Below are 27,624 nucleotides of genomic sequence, written 5' to 3'. Positions count from 1 at the left end.
CCCTAAGTACCTAAATAAAGCTATTAAAAGAGAATACTTTTTGATACCAACAGCAGATGAAATTGCTGTAAAATTATGTAACAAAGAGTATTTTTCAGTTCTGGATATGAAAGATGAGTACTTTCAAATTAAAATTGATGATCAGAGTGCAGATTATTGTACATTTGGCACTCCCTTTGGTAGATATCAATTTTGTAGTTTACCTTTTGGAATTTGCTCGGCTCCAGAAGTCTTTCAAAGAAAAAATTATGAAATATTTGGTGACCTTGAGGTGCTAGTGAAGCATAACATGACCAAAACCTTCACCGTGTACTGGAAAGGGCCGTAAGGCACAATCTTAGATTCAATAAAGAAAAAATTCAATTTAAGTTAAACAGTGTTAAGTTTTTAGGTCAGATTTATTCCAAACAAGGTGTTGAATTAAATAAAGCATATGTAAAACCTATTCTAGAAATGCCAACACCAGATAATAAATCTGATATGATGAGACTATTGGAAATGGCAAAGTATTTAGGCAAATTTGTACCTAACATGTCAAAAGTCACAGCCCCATTAAGAGAAATAACAAAAATAGATGTGCCTTGGCACTGGAATGATATTCATGCTAAATCTTTGTCTCAATTAAAACATTTGCTGACAGCATCACCAGTTTTAACATTTTTTGACCCATCTAAGGAAATACAAATTGAAACTGATGCCAGTAAAGATGGCCTAGGTGCCTGTTTGCTGCAAGATGGTCATCCAGTAGCATTTGCGTCAAGGAGCCTAAGTACAACTGAGCAGAAATATGCTCAAATTGAGAAAGAAATGTTAGGAATAGTGTTTGCATTTCAAAAATTCCACTATTTTGTGTATGGTCACAAAGTGCTTGTTAGTTGTGATCACAAACCACTAGAATCAATAGTTCGTAAAGATTTATGCTCAATATATCCACGCTTGCAAAGAATGCGTTTACGGTTGTTAAATTATGACTTAAATGTAGTATATAAACCTGGAAAGTATCTGTACATTGCTGATACATTGTCACGGGCATTTTTACAAGAATGTGGTCTGAAATCAGATGCTGAATTTCAGTTTGCAGTTCATGCAGTAGTAAATAATGTAGCTATGTCTGATGCTAGAAAATCAGAATTTAGAAGAGAAACCCAAAAAGATGAACAGTTGCAGACTGTCATAAACTTATGCATACAGGGATGGCCAGAACTAGTGATGTGAGTCGAGAATATTTCCAAGCGAATATTCGCGAACATTGGAAAGTTTCCGAGAATATTCGCCTATAAAAAATGGAAATGTACTCCTGACCGCGAATATTCCTGAAACTTTCAATGGAAAATTCTCAAGAATTTTTCCGAAAACTTTCAAGAATGTTTCCGAGAACTTTCCATAATATTTCCAAGAACATTGGAGACTATATCCAAGAGCCTTTTGGACATAAGAGTCAGTGACGTAATTTGAATTTACATGGAAGTAGCGCTATTAATTCACACGGCCGGAGAACCTACACCACTACCAAGTACAAAGTAAACATTGTTTTGAACATTACCTTCATTATTCTTATACTAAAAATGCTTAAAGCTGTACTAAAATCACAATAAAGATGTACTATACATAAACAAACCAAAACACGTTGAATGTTACGAGGAGTACTCCCGAATCATGAATTACAATGTATAAACTTTTCAATCATGATTTGGGATTTACAATGTATAAACATTGTAAATCATGATTTGGCATTGCTCCTCGAACATTCAATGTGTCTTGGTTTGTTTATTTCTAGTGCATCTATATTATGATTGTAGTATAGGTAAAACGCATGGGAATATTTCAAAAAGAAATAATAAATTAAAAGAAAAAAGTCACAACTACAATAAAGTTATAACTAAAGCTCGGATTATAGGCAAAATGCCTTTTTTGCCTATTTTGCTCATTATAATTGTTTTTTGCACTTTTTGCCTTTTTTCGTAAATTCCGCCTATTTGTGCCTTTTTTAAAATTTCATGGTACTACCCATGATATTATTCTATTACTAAACCATTCTATAATAAAATTTTGGGTCAATAATAAAATATCAATGGTTTGTCTATATAAAAGATTTCTAGGAAAATGTACCTGATCGAGACTTGAGGGTTAACTATTTGGAAATCCCTAAGCTTTATTAGTTTATTATCAGTTGTACAGTCGGTTACTGTATCAGAGTTTAGTCACAAATTGCTATATCCTAGTTTAGTTTTGTTGCGTATACCGAAAAGCAAAGAACAAGTTTTAAAACGTTTTAGACATTTGTGTGAAAAGATGACATCTAAATTAAGGCTATGGATCGCACCTTATTCGGAACTTTCTCTAGAAGGAGATGGAGCATTTTGTAAACCATGCGGCAAATCGGTAAGTTTTATTTTTTCTCTTTTTTTCTCGTCCCACAACATAACTAAATTCTAAAGCGGTTTTAGAATTCTAATTATTTATAGAAAATGTACCTGATCGAGACTTGAGGCTTGAGGGTTAACTATTTGGAAATCCCTAAGCTTTATTAGTTTATTATCAGTTGTACAGTCGGTTACTGTATCAGAGTTTAGTCACAAATTGCTATATCCTAGTTTAGTTTTGTTGCGTATACCGAAAAGCAAAGAACAAGTTTTAAAACGTTTTAGACATTTGTGTGAAAAGATGACATCTAAATTAAGGCTATGGATCGCACCTTATTCGGAACTTTCTCTAGAAGGAGATGGAGCATTTTGTAAACCATGCGGCAAATCGGTAAGTTTTATTTTTTCTCGTCCCACAACATAACTAAATTCTAAAGCGGTTTTAGAATTCTAATTATTTTTTTTTTAATTCTCAGATTTCAAGTAGAAAAAAGTACTTTATTGACCAGCATTGTGGAACCCCACTTCATAAACGTAATTTGGAAAAATTAAATTCCTCTAAGTTAGCCCAAATATCTCTGCGGGATAGTTTAAGCAGTTCAAAAAAAAGGAAGAAGACGCATTTAAATTTGATTTATGCCAGATGATGATTGCATCCAACATTCCTCTATATAAAGTTAATAACCCTAGTTTTAAATGCTTTTTCGAAAAATATCTTAATAAATCCTTACCGGACGAAAGTACATTGAGAAAACACTACTGTGGAAAAATGTTATGTGGAATGTATTTCAAAAATTAAGCGGGAGTTAGAGGGCAATTTTTTGTATATTATCGTGGATGAAACGACAGATGTATGCGGCAGGTATTCTTGTTCTCATGATCATTTTTCAGTGCGTCACAGTTTTTCGATTTTTCTCTAATGCATTAAGTTAGATGAGACGGAAAAAGCGGTAGCTCCGTGATTAAATACAAAAATAATGCAGCATTACAATGGTTATATACATAAGATGTTTATTCCTAACCTACTTTTGATTCGTTGATATTTAGAATGCGCGTTTTTTCTAGCCAATCAAATACACGTATTACGAACATTTGACAAAAACTTCGTCCATTTTGGCCATTTTTTAGAAGTGTCAAAGAGTCAAGTGACGGTTATTATTCAGGTCAGTATTTTGTGTACCTGTCATTTTGAAATTTCGACTTCGACTTCACTTGTGTTTCACAACGTCTTTGTGCATTATTTTGTGTTTTGGTTTAGAATTTAGTTCGTTAAAAGTTAGTAATTGGCGTGAGGAGACTAGAGACATTCGATTTGTACCGAAGAGTGCTAAATATCTCATGAGTAGATAGAATAGCTAACGTGGAGGTAATGAGACTTACGCATAAGGAACGAGAACTCACAAATAAGAAGAAAACTGAGATATATGGGACATGTGATGAGAGATGTATATCTAATACTCCAGGTCATTATGCAAGAAAAAGATCCGTAGTAAGGAGACGTAACTCATGGCTGAAGAACCTTAGGAACTGGTTTGGATGTAATAACAATGAATTATTTAGAGCCGCTGTTTCAGAAATAAAGATCTCTCTGATGATTGCTAACTTTTGAAGCGGAGACAGCACCTAGAGAAGAAGATAAAAACACAGTTTATGGACAGTTTTGTGTCATTTTTTAATGTTTCCATATTTATAAATTTAATTAACAATATTGTTTACTTTTTAATTTTATTCCCCTTTCTTCTTCTTCTTCTTAACTCAGGCGAGACTCGTTAGTCTCTGGCACTTGGTCATAAGACCTTTGTACCAAACCCTGTTCTTCTCCTTAAACTTTAATAAGTCCTGTGGCCTCAACGAAGGCCAACAGTTTTCTTATTGGTAGTTTTAAGATCTCTTCTGGTTCAAACCTCATTTGACCAGTGAAGTTCTGCCTTACATCACCTAGCACACTGCAATAGCATAGTATGTGTATGGCAGTTTCTTCTTCCATTTCGCACTTTCTGCACCATGGTTCATTCACCTTACCTAGTTTGTATAGGTGATTTCTTAAACGACAATGTCCAGTCACCATTTCAGTGACCGTTTTGATCTCTCGTTTATTGAGGTTCATCAAACTGTTCGAGAGTTTTTTATCAATATTCTTGATTATTTTTTTAGTCTGGATTTGCCCTTGAGTGGTTCTCCATTTATTTTGATGATTCTTTATCAGCCATTTCTGAACCTCGTTTTTCATAGCATCTTTAGTGATGCCACAGAAAGGTTCTGGGCCTTCAAAAGTTTTTCTCGAGCCTTGTTTCGCTAACATATCTGCTCGTTCGTTCCCATGCACCCCTTCATGACCCGGCACCCATATTAAAGACACTTTGTTGTCTTTTGCCAGGTTATTGAGGAGATCTTTGCAGTTTCTCACCAGTTTTGATTTGGTGAGAGGGTTCTTTCCAGCCAGAATAGCCGATTGGCTATCTGTGTAAATGTTGATTCTCTTAGCTTTAGGGTCCTCATCAATTATTTCATCATTGCAGGCCACCAAAGCAAAAACTTCAGCCTGGAACACCGTTGTATGTTGACCTAGGCTGTAAGATTTATTATAGTTACATGTTTGCCCAAAGACTCCTGATCCAGTACCATGGGCAGTTTTAGATCCATCAGTGAACCATATTAAGTCTCCATTAATGTTTGGGACTTTTTGTTCTCTAGATGGTATAATTGTGTTAATCTTCTCAGTGAAGATTAGTTCTGGTGTCATCATATCTAAGTTCATCATAAAGATGTATTCCTCAAGTATAGTCCCAGTAATGTTTGTGTGGCTATTCAATACATAATTTGGCCTCCAAGTATTGTTTGCTTTGAGCCTCAGGATGGTCATAAAGGCTACCGCCGAAATATACAATTCCAGCGGAGGGAGACCTGTGATAGCCTCTAATGAAGCCGTTCCTGTACTATTCAAGGCTCCTGTTATATTTAGAAGCGCTTGTCTTTGTAGGGTGGTGAGAGTGGTCACACAAGATTGCAAAGCCGTCTTTCTCCACCAGAGTACTGACCCATAAGTAACTGTCGGTCGTATCACTGATGTGTACAACCAACATATCACCTTTGGTTTCAATCCCCAGGTTTTACCTACAACTCGTCTGCAGTTCCAGAAGAGTCGCTTAGCCCTATTGGTTATATTGGTAATATGAGTATTCCAATTGAGTTTCGAATCCAGGGTTACCCCTAGATACTTAACCTCATTGGTTCTTTCCAGTACCTCTCCAAATAATTTCAGCTCACTCAGTCCAGTAAGCTTCCTCTTATTTGTAAAGGCTACCAGTTTAGTTTTAAAAGGGTTCACGGAGAGGTTCTCTTTCAGACACCAGTTCTCTATGTAGTGAAGGGCATATCGCATCTGATACGCAACAGTGCTGGGAAATTTTCCCCTAGTTACTATCACGATATCATCTGCGAAACCCTGGACCCAGATTCCTTGGGCGCTTAGCCCATGAATCAGATCATCGACAACTATGTTCCATAATGACGGTGACAATACACCGCCTTGAGGGCATCCCTTAGTTGCCCTCACATTTATGGTATCTTCATGCGTATCTGTGGATATTATTCTGCTCTGAAGCATCTGAATAATCCACTTGCATGTTGTGTTGTTGATTTTCTTCCTCACCAGTGCGCTTTGTATAGACTCGATTGAGGTATTATCAAATGCACCTTCTATATCTAAAAATGCCGCAAGGGCGACTTCTTTTTGATGCAGACTCCTTTCGAGTTCCGACACTAGATTGTGCAGGGCGGCTTCACCTGATTTCCCTGCCTGATACGCCCATTGCCGTTGGTGCAGTGGATTTTCATTTAAATTGTTTTTCTTGATGTTTTCGTTCAAGATTTTTTCCATGGTTTTTAACATGAATGAGGTCAGACTTATAGGCCTGTAGGATTTTGCTAAGGTGTAATCTGTTTTTCCTGGTTTGGGAATAAACGCCACCCTTGTCCTTCTCCAAGCTTTGGGAATGTATCCCAGAGCATGGCTTATTTATTCCCCTTTATAAAAAATACCTACATGTTAACATATTGTGTAAAAATCAAATCTACTAAATTACTAATTAGTTTAATTCCACAAGCTTTTCACCTATGGCTAAGTACGATTGTGGCATCTGTCAGATTCGTCAATAATTACATGAAATAAGTCTCGACACACCCAATACAGTATATGACGTCATAATTAATGACGCACTGAAAAATGATCATGAGAACAAGAATATATAGCTAATTTATTGATTGGAATTTTGAACGAAAACTTTGCGAGAAAACCTTATTTAGTTGCCGTTAAAGAATTGGAAAAAACAAACAATTTAACAATAAGTCGATTTATACAAGATAGTTTAACAAACCTCTTTTTACCCAACCCTATACCAGTGAATAAAATAGTTTTAATGCTTTCAGATGCTGCGGCATATATGTTAAAAGCTGCTGTTAATTTAAAGATTTTTTATCCTAATTTAATTCATTGCACTTGTGTAGCCCACGGGGTAAATAGAATTGCTGAAGAAATAAGAAATCTGTTTCCGTTGGTAAATAATTTTATAAATTTTATGAAAAAAGTTTTTGTAAGGCTCCGTTGAGGGTGCAAATATATAAAGAAAGACTTCCCGGTGTCCCTTTGCCACCTAAACCAGTAATTACAAGGTGGGGAACCTGGCTCGAAGCAGTTTTTTTTACTTTGAACACTGCAATGAAATAGAATTAGTTATGTCAGAATTTGATGATGATATTTCCGAAGCCATTCGAGAAGCAAAAAAAATATTAAAAAATCCCAAATTGAAACAGGAACTGGCTTATATCAATGACAATTATAAATTAATAGTTACCACAATTACCTTATTAGAAAAACAAGAGATAAATTTATGTGAGTCAGTAAAATTAATAGATAATTTAAAGACGAAAATTAAATCGGCACCTGGAAGTAACGGTCAATTAATTTAAAAAAAAATGAAATATGTTTTCGACAAGAATGAAGGTTTTTCGTTTTTATCTAATGTTGCTAAAGTTTTGAATGGGACATTTTCCGAGGAATTACAAATTATGCCAGATTTATTATCCGCTCTGAAATATGCTCTAATTACATCTGTCGATGTCGAACGTTCGTTTTCAATGTACAAATTAATTTTAAGTGATCGAAGACATAGTTTTAAGACCGAAAATATTGAAAAACATTTAGTTGTTTCTATTAATGATAAAATTTTAAGTGGTTATAAATAATAAGTTATATTCCTTTATTGCCTATATTTTGCCTAAATGTTAATATTCCTGCCTTTTTTAATAAAAATCTTTGCCTATATAGGCGCCTTTTTCTTCAATTTTTGTTGCCTATAAATCCGAGCTTTAGTTATAACATTAAAACTTCCTGTAAAAACTTGATGGGGTTCAATCCTCAATTGTATAAAAAACCTTATTGCGTCTAAAAGTGCTTTAACGATTAAAATATCCCGGTTGTCGAGGCATTTAAGGATACAGAAAATAGTTTTACCGAGAATATTCCATTACTTCCAATCAGTAAGTCTAAGGAAAAGGAATGGTTGTCTAAATTAGAAAAAAGAAAAAAAATGGCAGTGATGCCTGTGCACTATGCTGCAAACTTACTTGATTCGTCTTTAACAGGGCAAAGCCTCACTGGTGAAGAGCATATGTTAGCTATGCAGTGTATAGACAAGATATTAACCAATCGTTTCAAGTTTATTGACAAAAAAGAAAATATTTTTACACAACTAACAAAATTCTGTGCAAAAGCAGACCTTTGGTCAATGGATTTTAATTGGCTACAGCACGATCAGTATATTGTATAAGCTGGTGACAAGGAATATGCACCAAAACTTCTTTAAAAGATTTGGCAATTACAATACTGGGGTTACCAGATACTACGCTGAAACAGAGCGTATTTATAGCACATACTCTTTCATTCATAATAAAAGAAGAAATAGACTGACTATAGATAGAGCAGGGAAGTTAAACTACATTAATAATAATTTTAATAAAAATGCAATATTTCCGTAAGTTTCCAATATTCCCGGAAAGTTTCCGGAAACTTTCCGGCGTTCGAATCTTCCCGGAAAATTTACATCACTAGCCAGAACACCAGCGTGATGTTCCACAGACAGTTAGTAAGTTTTTTAAACTCCGAGACAACTTATGTGTCTGTGACGACTTGTTATTTTATGGCAACAAGATTGTTACTCCCAAAAGCTTGAGATCTGAAATGTTAGGGCTGGTGCATGAAGGTCATATTGGCATTGAGAAGTCAAAATCTAGAGCCAGGCAAATTTTTTACTGGCCAGGAATGAGCTTGTGAAAAATTTAGACCAACGCAGCAAAGGGAAACGTTATGTCCATACCCTTTACCAGAAAATCCATGGGAAAGAATTGGCATTGACATTTTTACATGTTATGGTACAAGTTATCTAGTAGCTTATGATTCTTTTTCAAACTGGATAGAGCTTCACCCAATAAGAGACAAATCTGTCAGTTCTGTCATTCAAGTTTTAAGGTCAATGTTTGCTACACATGGCTCACCAGTCTATGTATGTTGTGATAATGTTCCGTTTAATAGCTTTCAATTTGCCAGAGAATGGAATTTTCAAATTAAGTTTAGAAGCCCCAATTATCCACGATCAAATGGACTGGCTGAGAAAGGTGTAGCCATTGCCAAGAGTATTGTTAAGAAGTCCGTTGATGACAGTTCTGACATTGAATCAGCACTCTTACAGTAAGGAAATGCACCCCTTAAGCATATTGGTTATACTCCTTCACAGCTTTTAATGAGTAGACACTGTAGAACTAAGTTGCCGGTTGTAAGAGATGCTAAAACCATCAGTTTGTCTAGATGTAAACGAAAAATTGAGTAAAAGGAGAAATATATATGTGAAGGACTATAACCAGGGTGTTAAGGATTTAAAGTGTTTGGAACCTGACACAGATGTGGTGATATAGAATCGATGTCAAAAGAGGTGGGAATCAGCACAAATATTGTCACAGCATGAAGTCCCAAGATCTTATATCATGAGAGATGAGAATGATAATGTTGTCCGTCGCAATAGAGTAGATATAAGAGAATCTCTGAATAAATTTGAGTCACAACCACCTGTAACACTTACAGATACTGAGGATGCAGGTTTAGATCAAGGACATTCAACCTCAACACAGCTGACATGGGCTGAATCACCTACCTCTCTTGACATACAAAATAATGTAACTGAGCAATCTGATATTTGCAGAACTAAGTCAGGTAGAGTTGTTAAACCTCCTTTAAAACTAAATTTGTAAAAAGGGGGAGATGTAATATGTTACGCTTAAGTGCGTACTATTAAGGTAGCTGGAGTGCTGAATAGTGATAGCCATGACAGTGACAAGTCAGCATGGCTGTCACCAGGATGCCGTTAGCCACTGGACCTTGACAGAGACTTGATTAATGTCAAATGTAGGAATAGCTATAGCTTGTAGTAACGGTTGTAACTTTATAATGATAGATTTAATAAAGTAGGTGAAGGTTATTTTTATATCGGAATACCTATACAAAATACCTATGGTCCTTTTCATGAGCATTTTTCAATGCGTCACAAATGATAGAAAAAAAGTTAAGTCCGTGATAATACACATTTATAACATTTATTCTAACATGACATTTTAGTTCAATCTGACAGTTGTCACATTTTATATGTAGTTTGGCATAAAAACAAATCAATTGTGTTTATTGCATTTATAAAACGGTATTTTCTTTGATTTGTATAGTCTTATAAATTGTACAGATTATATTCGTACATAATATTATATTATACAGGGTGTCCCGAAAAGATTGGTTATAAATTATACCAAACGCTCTGGGGTCAAAAATACTTCGATTGAACCTAACTTACCTTAGTACAAATGTGCTCATAAAAAAAGTTACAGCCCTTTGAAGTTACAAAATGAAAATCGATTTTTTTCAATATATCGAAAACTATTAGAGATTTTTTATTGAAAATGGACATGTGTCATTCTTATGGCAGGAACAACTTAAAACAAAATTATAGTCAAATTTGTCCACCCCATAAAAAATTTATGGGGATTTTGTTCCCTTAAACCCCACTTTTGTGTACGTTCCAATTAATTAATTATTGTGGTACCATTAGTTAAACACAACGTTTCTAAAACTTTTTTGCCTTCTAATATTTTTTCGATAAGCCAGTTTTTATCGAGATGCGGCTTCTTTTTTAATATGGAAATTTTTTTTGTGTTGAAACTGACAAACAACGAAACATGTTTTACTAAAAAAGTGATTCTTTTTATTAAGTTTTTTCTTCGCCATAGCAAAATCCCTGTCACATGGCATGTAGAAATGTCCCTTTATGGGGAAATTTCTACTGGTTCACACTTTGAAATCGTCGGAGGTCTGTAAGTGCTAAACTGTATATGTAGTTCTTATTCTGACCACCACATATATCAAAAAAAATATGGAAATAGTAATCCTTGATGGAGTTATAGGGCAGTCAATGAGGGTATGTGGCTCCGAATTCTATCCTACTATATCGATTTACGTGATATTTTCACAGTAAGTAGGGAATAGCCCAAGAAACAAAGTCTACCCTATGCCGATGTGTGCTTTTGTCTTGGGGGCGGTTCCCACCCCTTCTCGGGGGTGGAAAATTTTTTGCTTAAATAACTACGGAAGTGGCTAGAGAACCTAATACTAAGCAAAAACTGCTCTATAATTTTTTTTTTCGAAAACTCAATACTTTTTGAGTTATTCCTGGTTGAAAATTGGCCATTTTCATTGAAACATAACACCTTTTCAAACGGTTTTTTTACGAATACCTTAAAAACTATGCATCAAACTAAAAAAAATTATATAAAACATTTTTGTAGCTTATAAAATAACAGAGATTTTTTACTTTATGAATCTTCTAGTCATAACACAAAAAGAGTAAGTGAAAAAAACCTGTTTTCTTGGTGCATGCTCAAATCAGTGTATTTAACTTGAAATAACAGAGAAACGGTCGATTTTAGGTGTATAATGCTACCAATAACTTTTGTTGTGCTTGAAACGACCTTTAAAATAAGCAATATTAAATGTCGATTACATTGAAACTATGCGAGATAAACTGTAAAAAATTTGATGACTAACGTATTTTAAGAAAAAATGAGAAGTATATTTAACCCCTCATCCACAAGAATTTAAATGCATTGTTTTCCTTCTACAATACATTTTACTATAGTGTTCTTTTTATGTTCAAAAAGTTGGGCGGGTTTAAAATGAATGGTTTTTGAAAAAAATAAGATCAAATTATTGAGCGCATTTTTAAATGTTCTTAAAAATCTTCCTTTTTCTCCATGTAACTCGAAAATGATAAGAGATGCCAAAAAAAGATGCCATACAAAAATGAAGATTTATTCTAGATAAACATTTTGATTTGACTTTTTATAACAGTATCTCTTATCATTTTCAAGTTACATGGAGAAAAAGAAGATTTTTAAGAAAATTTAAATATGCGCTCTATAATTTAATCTTAGTTTTTTTCAAAAACCATTCATTTTAAACCCGCTCAACTTTTTGAACATAAAAATGACACTGTAGTAAAATGTATTGTAAAAGGAAAACGATGCATTTAAATTTTTGTGGGTGAGGGGTTAAATATACTTCTCAATTTTTTTCTTAAAATTAGTTAAGTCATCAATTTTTTGCAGCATATCTCGCTTAGTTTGAATGTAATTGACATTTAATATTGTTTATTTGAAAGGACTTTTCAAGTACAATAAAAGGTATTGGTAGCATCATATACATAAAATGTGTTATTTCAAGTTGAATACACTGCTTTGAGCATGTACCAAAAAAAACAAACTCTTTTTACCTACCATATCTCTTTTTGTGTTATAACTAGAAGATTGAAGAAGGAACGAATCTCTTAGTTTTTTTATGAGCTACAAAAATGTTTTATATAATTTTTTAGTTAGATGCATTGTTTTTAAGATATTCGCAAAAAACCGTTTGAATAGGTGTTATATTTCAATGAAAATGGCCAATTTTCAACCACCAATAACTCAAAAAGTATTGAGTTTTCGAAAAAAAATTATAGAACAGTTTTTGCTTAGAATTAGCTTTTTGCTTGTTCTCTAGCAACTTCCGTAGTTGTTTAACCAAAAAATTTTCCAACCCCGAGAAGGGGTGGGGACCGCCCCCAAGACAAAAGCACACATCGGCATAGGGTAGACTTTAAATAAGGAGATATTTTCAGGCTATTCCTAAAATTTCATTAAAATCCATGCAGTAGGATAGAATTCGGAGGTAATAACCTGTTCTTGCTCTCATTGACTGCCCTATTAACATAGATTTCCCAGATATACTTAAAACATAGATTTCCCAGTTTTTAGGTCGTGGATATTAACAACTGTACATCTTTGACACATACTATACTTTGGTGCCTCTGTAATAGGGAACTTGCATAAAATTTTAAATTCGAAAAAAATGGTATAAATCACAACAGAACATAATTTAGAACCTGTCTCAAAGATAAAAAAGTTTTGTTTGTCTTTCGTTTGGCCCCTAAAGACGACTACAAATTCAACTTATACCAGCCACCCCAAAACGCGTCGTGACGTCACGCCGTTGTATGTTTACATTCTACGTTGTATATACAATTTTAAATTAGACATTATAAACGTCAGTAAAAAATACAGTTATGTGACGTTAAGTGTTTTTGATCGTTTGAACTATTCATAGAAAATTTGTACTTTTACAAAATGGTTTTATTCTCAATAGTAAACCTTCTTTCCTTTCCTTCAAAAACTGTATCAAACTCCAATCTCAACAAACTGGTATATATAATTACGACATACGAGAAATGTCATTAGAATATAAATATTTTTCCTTTATTCCCGACGACGAGCTGGCCAAATACCCAAGTAGGTGGAGGCCAATAAACCAAAGAAGGAGAAGAAGAATATACCTAAATATAAGGCTGTGTCTAGGTACACGCTAACGTGTACGCAAATAAAAAAGTTAGAATGTCAGAGTGCTGGAATTTGTTTAATCGCGTTGTGTGTACACTTTAATTTTAATATTGATTAGTAGATTTCTTATTTTTTATTTGTTTAGTGTTTGTTTTTAAATTAACTATGCAGTGTGGACAATTATTTAGTTGTTTTAATGAGTTTAACAACATTTTAAAACAGTATGAAAAAGTTAAAGAGACTATAAATTAATATATATATATTTTTTTAGTTATAAGTGAAATACTATTACCGTCCAAAATTAAAATAAAAGGAACACCTAAAGCGTTGACAATAATAATTAACTTGTTCTGAAGCTATTTCCTTGTGACATTTTTGTAATCAACTATTCTAAATGGGAACTAAGCCACAATTTAACTAAAAAAATGATTTTATTAACGTTTCGACGTCTAAATCGGACGTCGTTGTCAAAATACAAAATATTATTAAATTAAACAAAAATGTTGTTGCTTAGTAAAAAAATGTTTCTAATAATTTATTTAATCTGACTAATTTTTGTATTTTGACAATGACATCCGATTTGGACGTCGAAACGTTAATAAAATCATTTTTTTAGTTAAAGTGTGGCTTATTTCCCATTTAGAATAGTTGATTATAATAATTAACTGACGTATAAAAATTATTTTAACAATATTTTGTATGTGTCATGTCAACTAAATACATATTTTTAATTTGCTAACCTAAATATATACTTTTATATATGCATTCATTTATTACAATTAAGTTTGAAACACCTGAATGGTTCTGCTTCCCTTCCCTTAACAAATATTTTTCTATCAAACAAACACTAAACATATTAAAATAGCATGTACCAAAATATACAGTCACTGAGCACGCGAAATAATGACGTCACTGGCTTGATGAAGTTTAATTCGCGTTTACCTAACTTTTTTATTTGCGTACACGTTAGCGTGTACCTAGAAACAGCGAAATATAACCATAATAATAACTAATGTAAAACTATGTGACGTCACGGGTCGTTTGAATTATTTTATACCGCAGAAGACTTTAAATATGTATTTCTAAGTTATTAAAAGTTTTTGAAGCGTGAAATTTTGGAAATCTCATTTTTAAACAATACTGAACATTATTATGTAATAAAAATAATGTGCAAGTTCCCTATTCAGATGGTCTTTGCCCTTTAACATGCACTTCTAGTTACTTCATTTTTATAAATAACTTGTTTTAGTCCCTTTTTACGTTTTTAGGAATAATTTCCACATAACGATCCTCGTCGGACGTTAGAAGCCGTTTATTCGAGAAATACCACATGTCCGGGACTTGTGGGGTTTCTCAAATAAATATATATTTTAACCCTGCTGTCCCGTTCGAGTCAACTACACAAATGTACTGTTCGGGTCAATATGACCCAACTATGCTTTACCCTCCTTAATCGAAATAAAATAAGCTAATGGTAATAAACAAAACTTTATTAACAGGAAATTATGGTTAATTAAACAAAAATTATGTTGTTAATGTAATTTAAACCTTATTAACAAAAATAAAAGGTATCTTTTTCTTCCAAAAAACCTAGTAACAAATATCTACAAAAATTTAATTCAGTTTACGACTGGGACAGTAATAAAAAGAATGGATTTTACAAATATGTTTATGATATATACAACATAATAATTAGTCTTGTTATCGTTTTTAGGGCAAGTTTACAGCGTGCTCGTTTAGCAGGCGGAGTTATAGTTTAGCGTCCATAGACGGTTCATTAGCATTTCCATCTTGTCTACTTGTTTCTGCTCGTGTCCTTTTTACCAGTTCGTAAGACCCTTTAGTTATTGGTATATTTTTTCTGGAAATGATGACTGGTTTCATTAGTTTTTTCCCAATTCCTCAAGAAAAATTCGCCGTTTTGTCAGTTTATTGGTATTCCAATGGATATTTATTGATGCCCATAACACGAACGCGTTGTAGGCAGAAATCTACAGAAGATTATAAAAAACAATCATTGGCCAGTGATTTATCTCTTCTCGCATGTATACGTGCCAACAAGCTAATCTAGAATATCAACTGCTGCCTTATTGGAATTGTAATCTAAAATAATTTGGGGCTTTTTCATTTGATGAAAGTGATGCATGATGCATCGATTTATGATTATGTACTCATAAGAACATTTTTATTATTCTTAGGAATATTGTCAACAACAGTGGTATCTTGCGTGAAACAAAAAAGACGAGCTATGAACTTATTTATTCGCGATTTTTGCTGAAGGCTCCGGTTTATTTTACTGATAGTCCCCGGAATTGTATCTACTTTGTTTTAGAATAAATTGTCCTAAATTTTACGATGTAAAAAAGTTATTACACGTAATATTGTGGCCTTCCAAGTCACTACTCAAGTCACACATCACACGCATTACTGTATAGATCTGCAATTTTAGAGCATAAGAAGTTTTACTGTTCATAATACATAAAACCAAAACTTGTGTGCCATATTTCGCTGGTTTGCTTGGAATGTACCATTTGAAGGGAGAGCGGCCTCTAAAGGCAACTAGTTGCTTATCGACGGTAACATTTTCAACCTATGTTTCCTAAATTTCACGTATTGCAGCAAGTTTATCAAAACGTCTCCTATCCTGTCTAGTAGTTTTGTTATCAAAACGTATTACTTGCAAACTTTTTGTAAACATATCAAGCGACATTGTTGATTGAAATATACTACGACCCGTTTCTTCATTCCACAAACTTTTAGTGGATTCACCATGGGACTTATAAACTCGAGCTAAAACTAAAAGACCAAGGTATTCTTGGAAACCAACTTTATTCATGTCTTTCCAGTTGGTTCCAAAGCCATGCTGTCAGTCCATATTGGTCATATTTATAATTTGGTTTGCAACATCGTCCAGCTATACTACAGTTTATTTTACAAGTTCTAGGTTGCAGAAACCTGTTTTTATTTAGAGACGTATCCGGCTGACAGACACACAGGTACTGCCAATATAGAATACTGCCAACTAAACACACATACACAGGAAATTTTTAACGGTTTAAATATGCGGATCATATTGACCCGAACGTACCCTAGGTAACAATTACATTTTTATCAAAAAAATCAGCAAGTAAATTGTTTATCTCATATGCAATAGAAAGACCTCATATTAGTGAATAAAGTCACGAAACACCAAATCGTTACTCTGCGTAATAATTTGTAAAATAAGAAATAAATTATTTTTTGGGTCAAATAGACCCGAACAGGACAGCAGGGTTAAACTAGTGCTGAAACTCTTATATGGGTCGGACATGTGTGATTTCTCTTTAAATTATGCGTCTATATGAAAATATATTGTTAAGCTAAAAAAGTCAAACTGTCATATTTATGGACATGTGGGGTTTCTCAAATAAGCGATTCACTTGTAAGGTGTTTCTCCAGTGTGCACTTTTAAATGTCTTTTTAAATTAACTGCTACACTAAACTGCTTAAAACAAATTTCACACTTGTAAGGTTTTTCTCCAGTGTGTATTCTTGAATGCTCTTTTAAAGTACCCGCTCTAGGAAATTGCTTAAAACAAATTTCACACTTGTGAAGTTTTTCTCCTGTATGAACTGTCATGTGAACAGTTAATTGATATTTATAAGCAAACTGCTTAAAACAAATCTCGCACTTGTATGGTTTTTCTCCTATGTGTATTCTCAAATGTTCTTTCAAATGACCTGCTTGACTAAATTGCTTACAACAAATTTCACACTTGTGAGGTTTTTCTCCAGTGTGCACTCTTAAATGTATTTTCAAATCACTTGCAGTACGAAATTGCTTAAAACAAATTTCACATTTGTGATGTTTTTCTCCAGAGTGCACTCTCAAATGTCCTTTCAAAGCACCTGCTTGACTAAATTGCTTAAAACAAATTTCACACTTGTAAGGTTTTTCCCCAGTATGCACCCTCAAATGTTTTTTCAAAGTACCTGCTTCGCTAAATTGTTTAAGACAAATTTCACACTTGTGAGGTTTTTCTCCAGTGTGTATTCTTGAATGATCTTTTAAAGTACATGCTCTAGGAAATTGCTTAAAACAAATTTCACACTTGTGAAGTTTTTCTCCTGTATGAACTGTCATGTGAACAGTTAATTGATATGTATGAGCAAACTGCTTAAAACAAATCTCGCACTTCTGAGAAGTTTCCCCAGTGTGCACTCTCAAATGTGTTTTCAAAGAACCTGCTTGACTAAACTGCTTAAAACAAATTTTACACTTGTGAGGTTTTTCTCCAGTGTGCACTCTCAAATGTGGTTTCAAAGAACCTGCTTGACTAAACTGCTTAAAACAAATTTCACACTTGTGAGGTTTTTCCCCAGTGTGCGCTCTCAAATGCTCTTTCAAATTACCTGCTTGACTAAATTGCTTAAAACAAATTTTACACTTGTGAGGTTTTTCTCCTGTGTGTACTCTTAAATGCTGTTTTAAAGTACATGCTACACTAAATTGCTTAAAACAAATTTCACACTTGTAAGGTTTTTCCCCAGTGTGCACTCTCAAATGCTCTTTCAAATTACCTGCTTGACTAAATTGCTTAAAACAAATTTCACATTTATAAAACCTATCGCCAGTTACAACTGTTACATTTTTATTTAATGTTTTCCCTTGAGTATGTCGAGTCACATCATTTCCTTGGTAAGACGAATCTTCAATGAGTTTCTCCGTAATCTCCATTTTATTTTCATTTTGAAGATATCCTAAAATCCAAACCAACTATAATGTAATTATTTGAGTATAGTATTTTTACTGCAAAAGCAAGATTACGTAGGTCAAAATTTCTGACGTAAGAGCACTGACAAAACATTAGAATGTGACTTTTCATCATGGCCACGTTTATGTCATTACTTGTCAGATTATTTTCCTTTGTTTTTGTTTACTTTAAAAATATTATTTATAATAATTATTTATTCTAATTAATGATGTCAATTGGTATTCATTACATGCCGAAATATATTAATTAAGGCTGTTTTATCAGTTGAAGCACATTGCAATGTTAAGTGGGCGTATCACTTACTTTCGTAGACTGCTTACGTCAGACACACGTGACTCCCTACTTGAAATTGATTTGAAGTAGGGAGTGCGACCGACAATTCGATCTTTACTCAGTGGCGCCGGCGGACAAGTATTTTAATGACAACAAAATGTATTCTCCGTTCAAATTAGTTTTGTCGGGAATACCTTTTTAGATTGATTTTATCGTAGATAATATTTTAAAAAGAATTATCACATTTTTGTCACATAGTTTGGCCTAGGTCAAACTAGTTTATCCTGATATAATAAAGATTCACACTTCAGGATAAACTAGTACGGCCTTCTTCTTCTTGTAGTGCCTATCCGTTTCGGATGTTGGCGGCCATCATGGCAATCTCTACTTTTCACACTGCTGCTCTGAAAAGATTTGTAGTGGTTGTGTTGAACCACGTACGTAGATTTTTCAGCCAGGAAATCCTTCGCCTAGTACGGCCTAGCCTACACTATAATCCAAGGATGGTACCAAAGGTGAGAAATTTGAGCTGGGCTGTCTGTCCGTCGGTCCGTCCGACCGCGAAAATAACTGCTCCGTCACTATACCAGGTAGAATGAAAAATGAGGTGTCAAATAAATGCTTATAATCCAAAGATGTTATTAAAGGTGAGAAATCTTAGCGAGGCTGTCTGTCCGTCTTTCCGTCCGATTGCGAATGTAATTCTTCCATCAATATACCAGATATAATGACAAATGAGGTGTTAAATGAAAGCTTATAATCCAAGGCTGGTACTAAAGGTGAGAAAGGACCCCGCAGAAACCTTATGGGAAATGGCTCTCTGTCAAATGCTCTGATACTTTGGATTCTGGTAGTCCTTGATATGTAGAACAATAGACTTCATGGGCGCGTAGCTCCAAAAAATTATAGTTCTGAGATATAAGCCTCTGAAGTTATAGGTACAGTGAGGACGTTTGAGTTGAAATAAATTCATTTTCTCGAGAATGGGAGACTCTGGAGATAAATTACGAATCAGCTCGATTTTTACTTTGAAATAATAATTTTTTGGCGTATATATCATACTAGTGACGTCATCCATCTGGGCGTGATGACGCAATCGGTGATTTTTTTTAAATAGGAATAGGGGTCGTGTGATAGCTCATTTGAAAGGTAATTCAATTCTCTATTCGTAAACATTAACATAATTATTTATACAGGGTGGCCAAAACTTTTTTTTAATTAAATTAATTGAGACAAAAAGAAGAATGTATATAATTTATTTATTTCGAAATACATTTTACTGCTGTCAGAAAACAGAAAAAAATGTTAATTTGAAAAATAAACATTGTCTTTCGCTTAAATTAAATGTTCAAACTGCTAAGAGGTAGGTGGGTGGCAGCTTTAATATTGAATTTAAGCGAAAAACAATATTTATTTATCAAATAAACATTTTTTCTGTTTTCTGACAGCAGTAAAATGTATTTCGAATTAAATAAATTATATACATTCTTCTTTTTGTCTCAATTAATTTAATTAAAAAAAAATTGGGCACCCTGTATAAATGATTATGTTGATGTTTATATTAGTGAATAGAGAATTAAATAGCCTTTCAAATGAGCTATCACACGACCCCTATTCCTATTTAAAAATATCATCGATTGCGTCATCACGCCCAGATGGATGACGTCACTAGTATGATATATATGCCAAAAAATTATAATTTAAAAATAAAAATTGACCTGATTCGTAATTTATCTCCAGAGTCGCCCATTCTCGAGAAAATGAATTTATTCCAACTCAAACGTCCTCACTATACCTATATCTTCAGAGGCTTATATCTTAGAACTACGATTTTTTGGAGCTACGCGTCCCTGGAGTCTTTTGTTCTACACATCAAGAACTACCACAATCCTAAGTTTCAGAGCATTTGACAGAGAGCCATTTCCCATAAAGTTTCTGCGGGGTCCTTTGTTCTAGGACTTCCGGTTCTAGACGCTCACTTCAGGCCAAACTAGTGTGGGCTTTAGTAACATTCTTGGATTATAAGCTTTTATTTGACACCTCATTTTTCATTCTACCTGGTATAGTGACAGAGCAGTTATATTCGCGGTCGGACGGACCGACAGACAGAGAGCCTAGGTCAAATTCCTAACTTTTAGTACCATCCTTGGATTATAAGCTTTCATTTAACACCTTGCTGAAAAATATGCGTACGTGGTTCAACACAACCACTACAAGTCTTTTCAGAGCAGCAGTGAGAAAAGTAGAGATTGCCATGATGATCGCCAACATCCGAAATGGATAGGCACTACAAGAAGAATAAAAAGAAGGCCGTACTAGTTTATCCTGAAGTGTGAATCTTTATTATATCAGGATAAACTAATTTGGCCTGAAGTGCGTCTTTATATCAGGATAAACTAGTTTGGCCTGAAGTGTGCGTCTTTATATCAGGATAAACTAGTTTGGCCTAGGCTAAACTAGTTTGGCCTGAAGTGTGTTTATTTATATCAGGATAAACTAGTTTAGCCTACGCGTGATATGATAAACTAGTTTGACCTAGGTCATACTAGTTTATCCTAGGCGGTTAGGACAAAGTAGTTTGGCCTAGGCCAAACTAGTTTGTCCTGAAATCGGGTTTGGCCGGTAACATATACATTATTTTAATATATTTATAGGTTGCAGTTACATAAGAAAAGTATCAAATTGATGAATAAAACACAAATCGTGGATAGTAGTATAATTTTCTGTCTTATTTTAAAACACCCTGGGACTCATTTCTTATCTTGTCAACTTATATCCCTAAACTAATGTAATACTTAAAAATACGCGTAAACTAAAGAACTTGTAACTTATACCACTAAACTAATAATATATTAAGTACTTAAAAATACCCGTAAACTAAATAAGTTTAATGTTTTCAAAATAACTAAGAATACTGTAAACTGTAAACACTAAGCAAGTTGATGAAGAAAATACAAGAATGAATAACTGGAAATGGATTCTAATTCAAGCGAACTGACCGACTGACCGTACGTTCATGAGATTTGTCGTCACGAAGGCGATAACGATGAAACTAAGCGCCAATGCTGCGTTACACGTTTCATTATTAGATTTCAATATTTTTAGCAAATTTTCTTCAAAGTTGGAACACGCTTTTCTCGATTATTACTGGACACAGAAAGGTGAAAAAAAAATCAACGATTACAGAAAAAAAAAACTCTTTCAAGTGATGGGAGTAAAAAGTTTGGTTACAATAGAACGTTAAACATTATAATCTAATTTTTCAACAGAATTTTCAAAAAAATAAAAAAAAGTAAAACCATCATTTTAAAGGCAACATAATTTCGAATAACGTGTCCAAATTTCGAGACATTCTGTCGGTAAATAACAGAGAAAACACTGTCCCTAGGTTTTGGTGCACCGATAAAACAGCCTTAATAATACTATATTCTTAATAGCCTTAATTTATTTGTACTTAGCCTTAATAATACTATTATCATAGTGTAGGTATAATCATTAAAGATTATTTAATATTTTCAAAACTAAGTACCTAGGTACTGCAAACGCTAAAATTCATAAGAAAACTTTTTGATCTTTAAATCTAATAATAATCTTATTTCTAATAAACCTAATCTAAGAAATCTAAATTCTTTAACTTACTTCTCCAATTAATGGTAAAAGGGAATCCCATTATATAGTTCTTGTTCAAAATAATCTATTAAATAAGCATTTTGATTTGACATGTTTCTCAATACAAACACAAACACAATAGTATTCGCGGTGTGCAAGTACTTGGAGGGGATATGAGAAACGATCGTGCGTAAATATCGGAGAAATCTTGAAACTTTCTGAAATAATTCATATTGTCAAATTGACGTATATTTCATAACTAATGGCATTGAAGAAGAAAAATTATATGTTGCTCCACAATATTGATATGATATGCAAATATTATATAAAAATTAAATTTAATTAATTGTATTTTGCTTGCAATACTGCATTAATAATTAATTTTATTTACTACATACAATCGTTTACTTTTTAATAACATAACCTCAGTCTTAGTTTTTCTTCTTTTAACTTTTTTTGGGCTGTGGCCTTGACAATTATGCAGCAACCAGGACTAACGTAACTGGCCAATACAATTAAAAGTGCGAATAAAGTTGCTGAGCGTAGAAACCAGCAGTGGGACTCGTATAACTTTTATAGCGAAAGCGTAAGCAAGTCGTAGCGAAGCGTAGCAAAGCAACGGTTCAGTTCGAATCGTACTCTGTATTGTGTGGCTTCGCTTCGCTATACTATCGCAATACTCTACGAACTGGACCGAATTGAAACGAACGATTGGGTAAAAATTAACGGCAACACAGCACGTCGTCTCAAGATTTTAGAGTTCTGTAATAATTGTCTTGTTCTATGCCATAGATAAACTCCGTCCTGTGGAAATGTGATGTGATTCTACATATTTGACAGATTTAACTAACCTATAATTCCAAAAAAGCATAAGGTAAACAAAAACAAGTGTTTATTGTTGAAATTAAATAAAATGTTGCCTATAAATTTAATAATTTTCGACGAACAAGAACGTAGGGATCAGTTACGGCTGCTTCGTGAAGAAGGTAGATTTTTAAGGGATAGAAGTGATTATTTTGGTTTGCCGGATTTACGATTCATAGAGTTGTTTAGATTAAATAAAGATTTATTCCATTACCTTTTTAATGAATTGCAACCGTTGATGGATAACATTATATATTTCTATGTTAAAAAAATGTATTTGTGAAAACTGAAAACTCAAGTACACTATGTATTTGTAAACAACAACGGCCAAAAAAACGAAACGTGGTAAAAAACAACCTCAAAACCAAGTAAAATTGTCAATTTCTTCTTTTAATACGTCACTCTAAGCGCTAAACGTGGTGAAACGAAACCACAAATAATCACGTTTCGCTTTACTTCCGAACTCCATTCGGTGTTGCCGGCGTCATCCGACAGCAGTTTACAGAGTATAACTTGATGAAAGCGTTCGGAAATCACGCTTACGCTTTAGCTATAAAAGTTACAGAGTCCCGGTACAGGTGTCGCTTTTCCGAACTTGCACGGTCCCAATAGGTACACAACAATAATTGCAATAGTTTTTAAATCAAGCAATATTTAATATGTAGGTATGTATTTATAAAAACAATACAGTGTTTTAAAGATATATTTTGAATCAAATTGTGTACGAAATGAAGTAAAAATATAGCAACAAAACTGTCATATCAGTAGCGTACGATTGTCTAATATATTTAAATAAAAGTATCTATTATTTTCTGGAGTATTTAACTTAAAGGATTGTTTCATAATTTTTTTTTTTTTGGTTTATTGGCTTTGGGAAGAACCCGTTTTGCCACGAAAATTTATAACATTTAAAAGTCTATACATATAACTGAACACAATTTGGTACAAATACAATTTTTACAAATCTGTACATATAAATACAGTAACTGAATACAATTATTTGGTACAAATACAGTTTTTACAAATCTATACATATATATTTAATACCTAACTGAATACAATTTAGATTGGTTGATACAGACCTAAAAGTTGAGGAAATTATAAGCGTCTCCTCGTACGACCCAAAAAGTTACAAAAAATAGCTCTTACTTCGGGATTATGGATGCACTCCAGCATAATGGAAAGATAATTTTGAGGAAACGGGATTTTTAGTTTAGTTAGTTCCGTAATAAGGTAAGAGGTGGCATTAGAATTATGACTGCATTGAAAAATCCAGTGATTAAAGTCGTCAAAACTGTCACTGCAGTCACAGAGGGGGGATGTGGCCAATTTCATCTTATAAAGCTTGGAGTTGACTGCTCCGTGTCCAAAGAGGCACCTAATGTATTTGGTGTTAATTTTTCTATTGGGATGGCTTCTTTTAGCAAGCTTTGTAGAAGGAAGTGTTTAGAAAAAGCGTGCAGTACTGAAATGCATTGTTAGATCTAATTGTTGTCCATTTGTCTGCCCATTTAGTTCTTAAGTTTTGCTTACATATAGATAATGCGTCTTGTAGCGTTAATTCGGGGGCTTGTTTGCCATCAGTGATAGCTCTTTTTGCCAGTTTGTCAGCTGTTTCGTTTCCCGTTATGGAGGAATGCCCTTTGGCCCATATGAAGAATGTATTTATCTGTTTATAATCTAAGGCTCTTAAAGTTGTCAAAATTTCCACGATTATTGAGTTATTGTATATGGAGGTAACCGGGTACACCAGAGCTGATAAAACAGATTTCGAATGCGATATTATAGAAAAGTTTGACAAGGGTAGCAGTGAATTGTTTGCCCAATCCAAAGCCTTAAATATAGCAAGTGCCTCTGCTGCAAAGATTGTAGAGTTTTTGTTTAGTTTAAACAACAAACTTTCGTTTGTGTTTTCCCTGTACACTGCACATCCTGTTCCAGTAGGGGATTTGGATCCGTCTGTAAAAAATTTATGTACATTACCTAATTTCTCTAATTCTATTTGCATAGATATGTTATTAATTGCTGGGTTATCATTATATTCTGGAAAAATAATATTTGGTTGTGTAAGACATATATCGAATTTAGCCGTGAAGAACGGCAAACCAGAATCATCACGTAGTTCGATGTTTGAGACTGTTGCAAATGCATCAGCTAGAGGGGGACAGTTTCTGTTGTGCCAGTATTTATTAGTGTAGCTATATGCAGTTAAGATGCCTAAATTTTTAATAAGGTCGTTGTGTGTAAATCGTTTTTGTTTAACGACGAATTTTTCAGCTAGTAACTGTCGTCGAAGTTGCATGGGGGGTTCGCCACACTCTGCAAGGAGAGCAGCTGTGGGAGTGGATTAAAATGCACCAAGAACAATGCGTAGAGCCTTGAACTGTACCCTATCTATTTGTGAAAGTCTGGAATTAGTGGCTGATCCATACAAGAAACAACCATAATCTAGGATAGATCGAGTGTACGCTCGGTAGAAAATCAAGTTAATGTTAGGGTCAGCGCCCCAATGATATCTGTTAATTGCTCTTAGGATATTAACACTTTTTTCACTTTTCTTAATGCATCTTGATATGTGATCGGACCAGGTCAGTTTGCAATCAAATGTGATACCCAAATATGTGTATGTTTTGCAAACAGGTATAGTGTGATTTTGAATTGTAAGGCTATTAAGTTCTGGCAATTGGTGTCTGGTAAAAAATACAATAGCAGATTTACGAGGTGATATTTCAAATCCCTGCTCAGGAAAGTATTTAAAGCAGCAATGCACTATATACTTAAGATTACTAACACATTGAGAGTAGTTTTTATGAGTAGTGTATATAGAAAAATCGTCAGCATATTGTAAAATTCTTGCGTTCATACCAAGGTTGTGAACATCGAGGGTATAGATATTAAATAGAAGCGGGCTCAACACCGACCCCTGTGGCAGACCCGAGTTAACCTCTCTAGGACCTAGAGTATTTGTATTGCATTTTATAAAGATCTGTCGTCTGAGGAACATATTTATTAATAAGAACAAATGCAAATTGTGGTGGTATATGGATGTATGTTAACTTTTCATATAAAGAATCCAACAGCACGCTTTCATAAGCACTAGAGATATCTAAAAATAAGGCAGCTGAATAATGGTTTTCTGAAAAAGCCAACTGAATTTCCGTTGCAAGATTGGCTGCAAAGTCGAGAGTACCTTTACCTCGCCGAAAACCAAACTGGGATTGGGGGAGGATGTTATTATTTTCTAACCACCATTCTAATCTGAGTTTGATAATTCTTTCCAAAGTTTTTAATACACAAGACATTAGAGAAATGGGTCGCAGAGCTTTGTTGTCACTGACCTTAGGAATAGGAATAATTTGACACTGTTTTAGTGAGGGGTAATCCGTATCTCCTGAAAGTATATTGTTATATATTTTGCAAAGAAAGTGTTTCGCTGAGTCAGGGAGCTTTTTAATCATCATATAATTGATGCCATCTAAGCCTGGAGCAGTAAGTTTTGACGATTTGATATTAAGTTCTAACTCTCTTAGTGTAACTGGGGCTAGAAGAGAATGATCATGATTACTGGTGGGTGTGTAGTGAATGTAAGGACTAACAAAACTTGGAGCTAATTTATGAAAAAGTATTTCCGCCTCATCTTCTTCACATGGTTGGATATCATTTTTCTTCTTTTGAAATCTATTAATCCGGCGCCAAATTTCCCAGGGATTTGAATTCCTATTAAGTTGAGTACAATAGTCTGCCCAAGCCTGTTTGGCTTTCAATTTGAAGGTTCTTTTGCAGAGAGCATCTATTTTTTTACATTGATATAATTTGAAGTTATCATATTGCGCTTGTACGTTTTGTAAGCTTCCTTCCTTTGGGTAACTAACTGTTGACATTCCTCATCCCACCAAGGGGGATGAGGAGCCTTTTTGGGAGAGAAGGGGTAAGTTTTTTTAAGAGCTGAATCCGCCGAGGATGTCATTGAATTGGTGATAAAGTTAATCATTTCGTTAGTATTGTTGAAAAGCGGAATCTCGGAGAAATCTTTATCAATTTTTGTTTGAAACAATGCCCAATCAGCTTCTCGCATAGACCATTTATGAATGGGGGTAATATTAATATTATCAATTCTGAGTTGTTGTAACACAAATGTGATAGCATAATGGTCAGAGCCATACGTATCTGCTTTAACAGACCAAGAGAATTGTGAGCTAAAGTTGGACGAAATGAGGGTAAGATCAACACATGATGGAGGAGAGCCAGGGGCAGATACTCTGGTAGGAGATCCGTCATTTGCAATGATAAAGTTGTCGAAGTATTCTAAAGCTTCCATGAGTATGTTACCGCTATGATCATTGTTTATAGAGCCCCAGGCTCCATGATGGGCGTTAAAGTCGACACCAATAATAAAATTATGCGGAATTTGTTGACAAAGAGAAACATAGTCGTTCACTGTGACTGCAATGCTACCTGGACGATAAATACTAACCACAGATATTTTGGTGCCATTGACATCAATATCAATGCCAGAAACTTCAATATTTTTATTAATTGTTTGGTTGAATACTATATTATTGTATTTAATATTATTAGAGATAATTATGCTAACACCTCCACCTCGTTTATTACGTCTATCTTTTCTAACAATATTAAATCCCTGTAAGGACATTTCATACTTAGGTTTGTACCAAGTTTCCGAAATAAGAGCTATATCAAAGTGTTCTTCTGTAAAAAGTTGCGTAATAGAGTTTTTATTAGAGTACGCTGATCTAGCGTTCCACTGGACAATTTTTAAACCGGCCATATCAGGTAAA

The 27,624-nt window shown here is 34.0% G+C and overlaps 1 protein-coding gene and 1 long non-coding RNA gene across 24 annotated transcripts in view; one reads left to right on the top strand and one right to left on the bottom strand.

Annotated features, from left to right (window-relative positions):
- The window catches only part of LOC126891985 (uncharacterized), a 167,250-nt gene that overhangs the window by 20,930 nt on the left and 118,696 nt on the right, over window positions 1-27,624 (top strand). For 5 of the 7 annotated variants that reach the window (XR_007700634.1, XR_007700635.1, XR_007700638.1 and 2 more), the window contains exon 2: window positions 17,592-17,759. This is a non-coding gene — a long non-coding RNA (uncharacterized LOC126891985). The remainder of the gene's footprint in view (window positions 1-17,591; window positions 17,760-27,624) is intronic. The other 2 variants (XR_007700639.1, XR_007700640.1) reach the window with 1 other exon arrangement.
- LOC126891978 (zinc finger protein 845-like) overlaps window positions 1-27,624 on the bottom strand; it is a 151,081-nt gene that overhangs the window by 22,098 nt on the left and 101,359 nt on the right. For 10 of the 17 annotated variants that reach the window (XM_050661340.1, XM_050661346.1, XM_050661339.1 and 7 more), the window contains one exon: window positions 17,886-18,065. The exons of 3 other annotated variants lie outside the window; for them this stretch is intronic. In XM_050661340.1, the coding sequence (XP_050517297.1) occupies window positions 17,886-18,065 (180 nt within the window). Of the gene's footprint in view, window positions 1-17,885; window positions 18,066-21,991; window positions 22,180-27,624 lie in introns of all 17 variants that reach the window. 4 more of the 17 variants (XM_050661351.1, XM_050661350.1, XM_050661352.1 and 1 more) reach the window with 2 other exon arrangements.

The sequence above is a fragment of the Diabrotica virgifera genome, chromosome 9, assembly GCF_917563875.1.
Source record: "Diabrotica virgifera virgifera chromosome 9, PGI_DIABVI_V3a".
NCBI classification, from domain to species: Eukaryota; Metazoa; Arthropoda; class Insecta; order Coleoptera; family Chrysomelidae; genus Diabrotica; species Diabrotica virgifera.
Note: the sequence above shows the minus strand (reverse complement) of the source record. Positions and strands in the feature narration are given on the sequence as shown.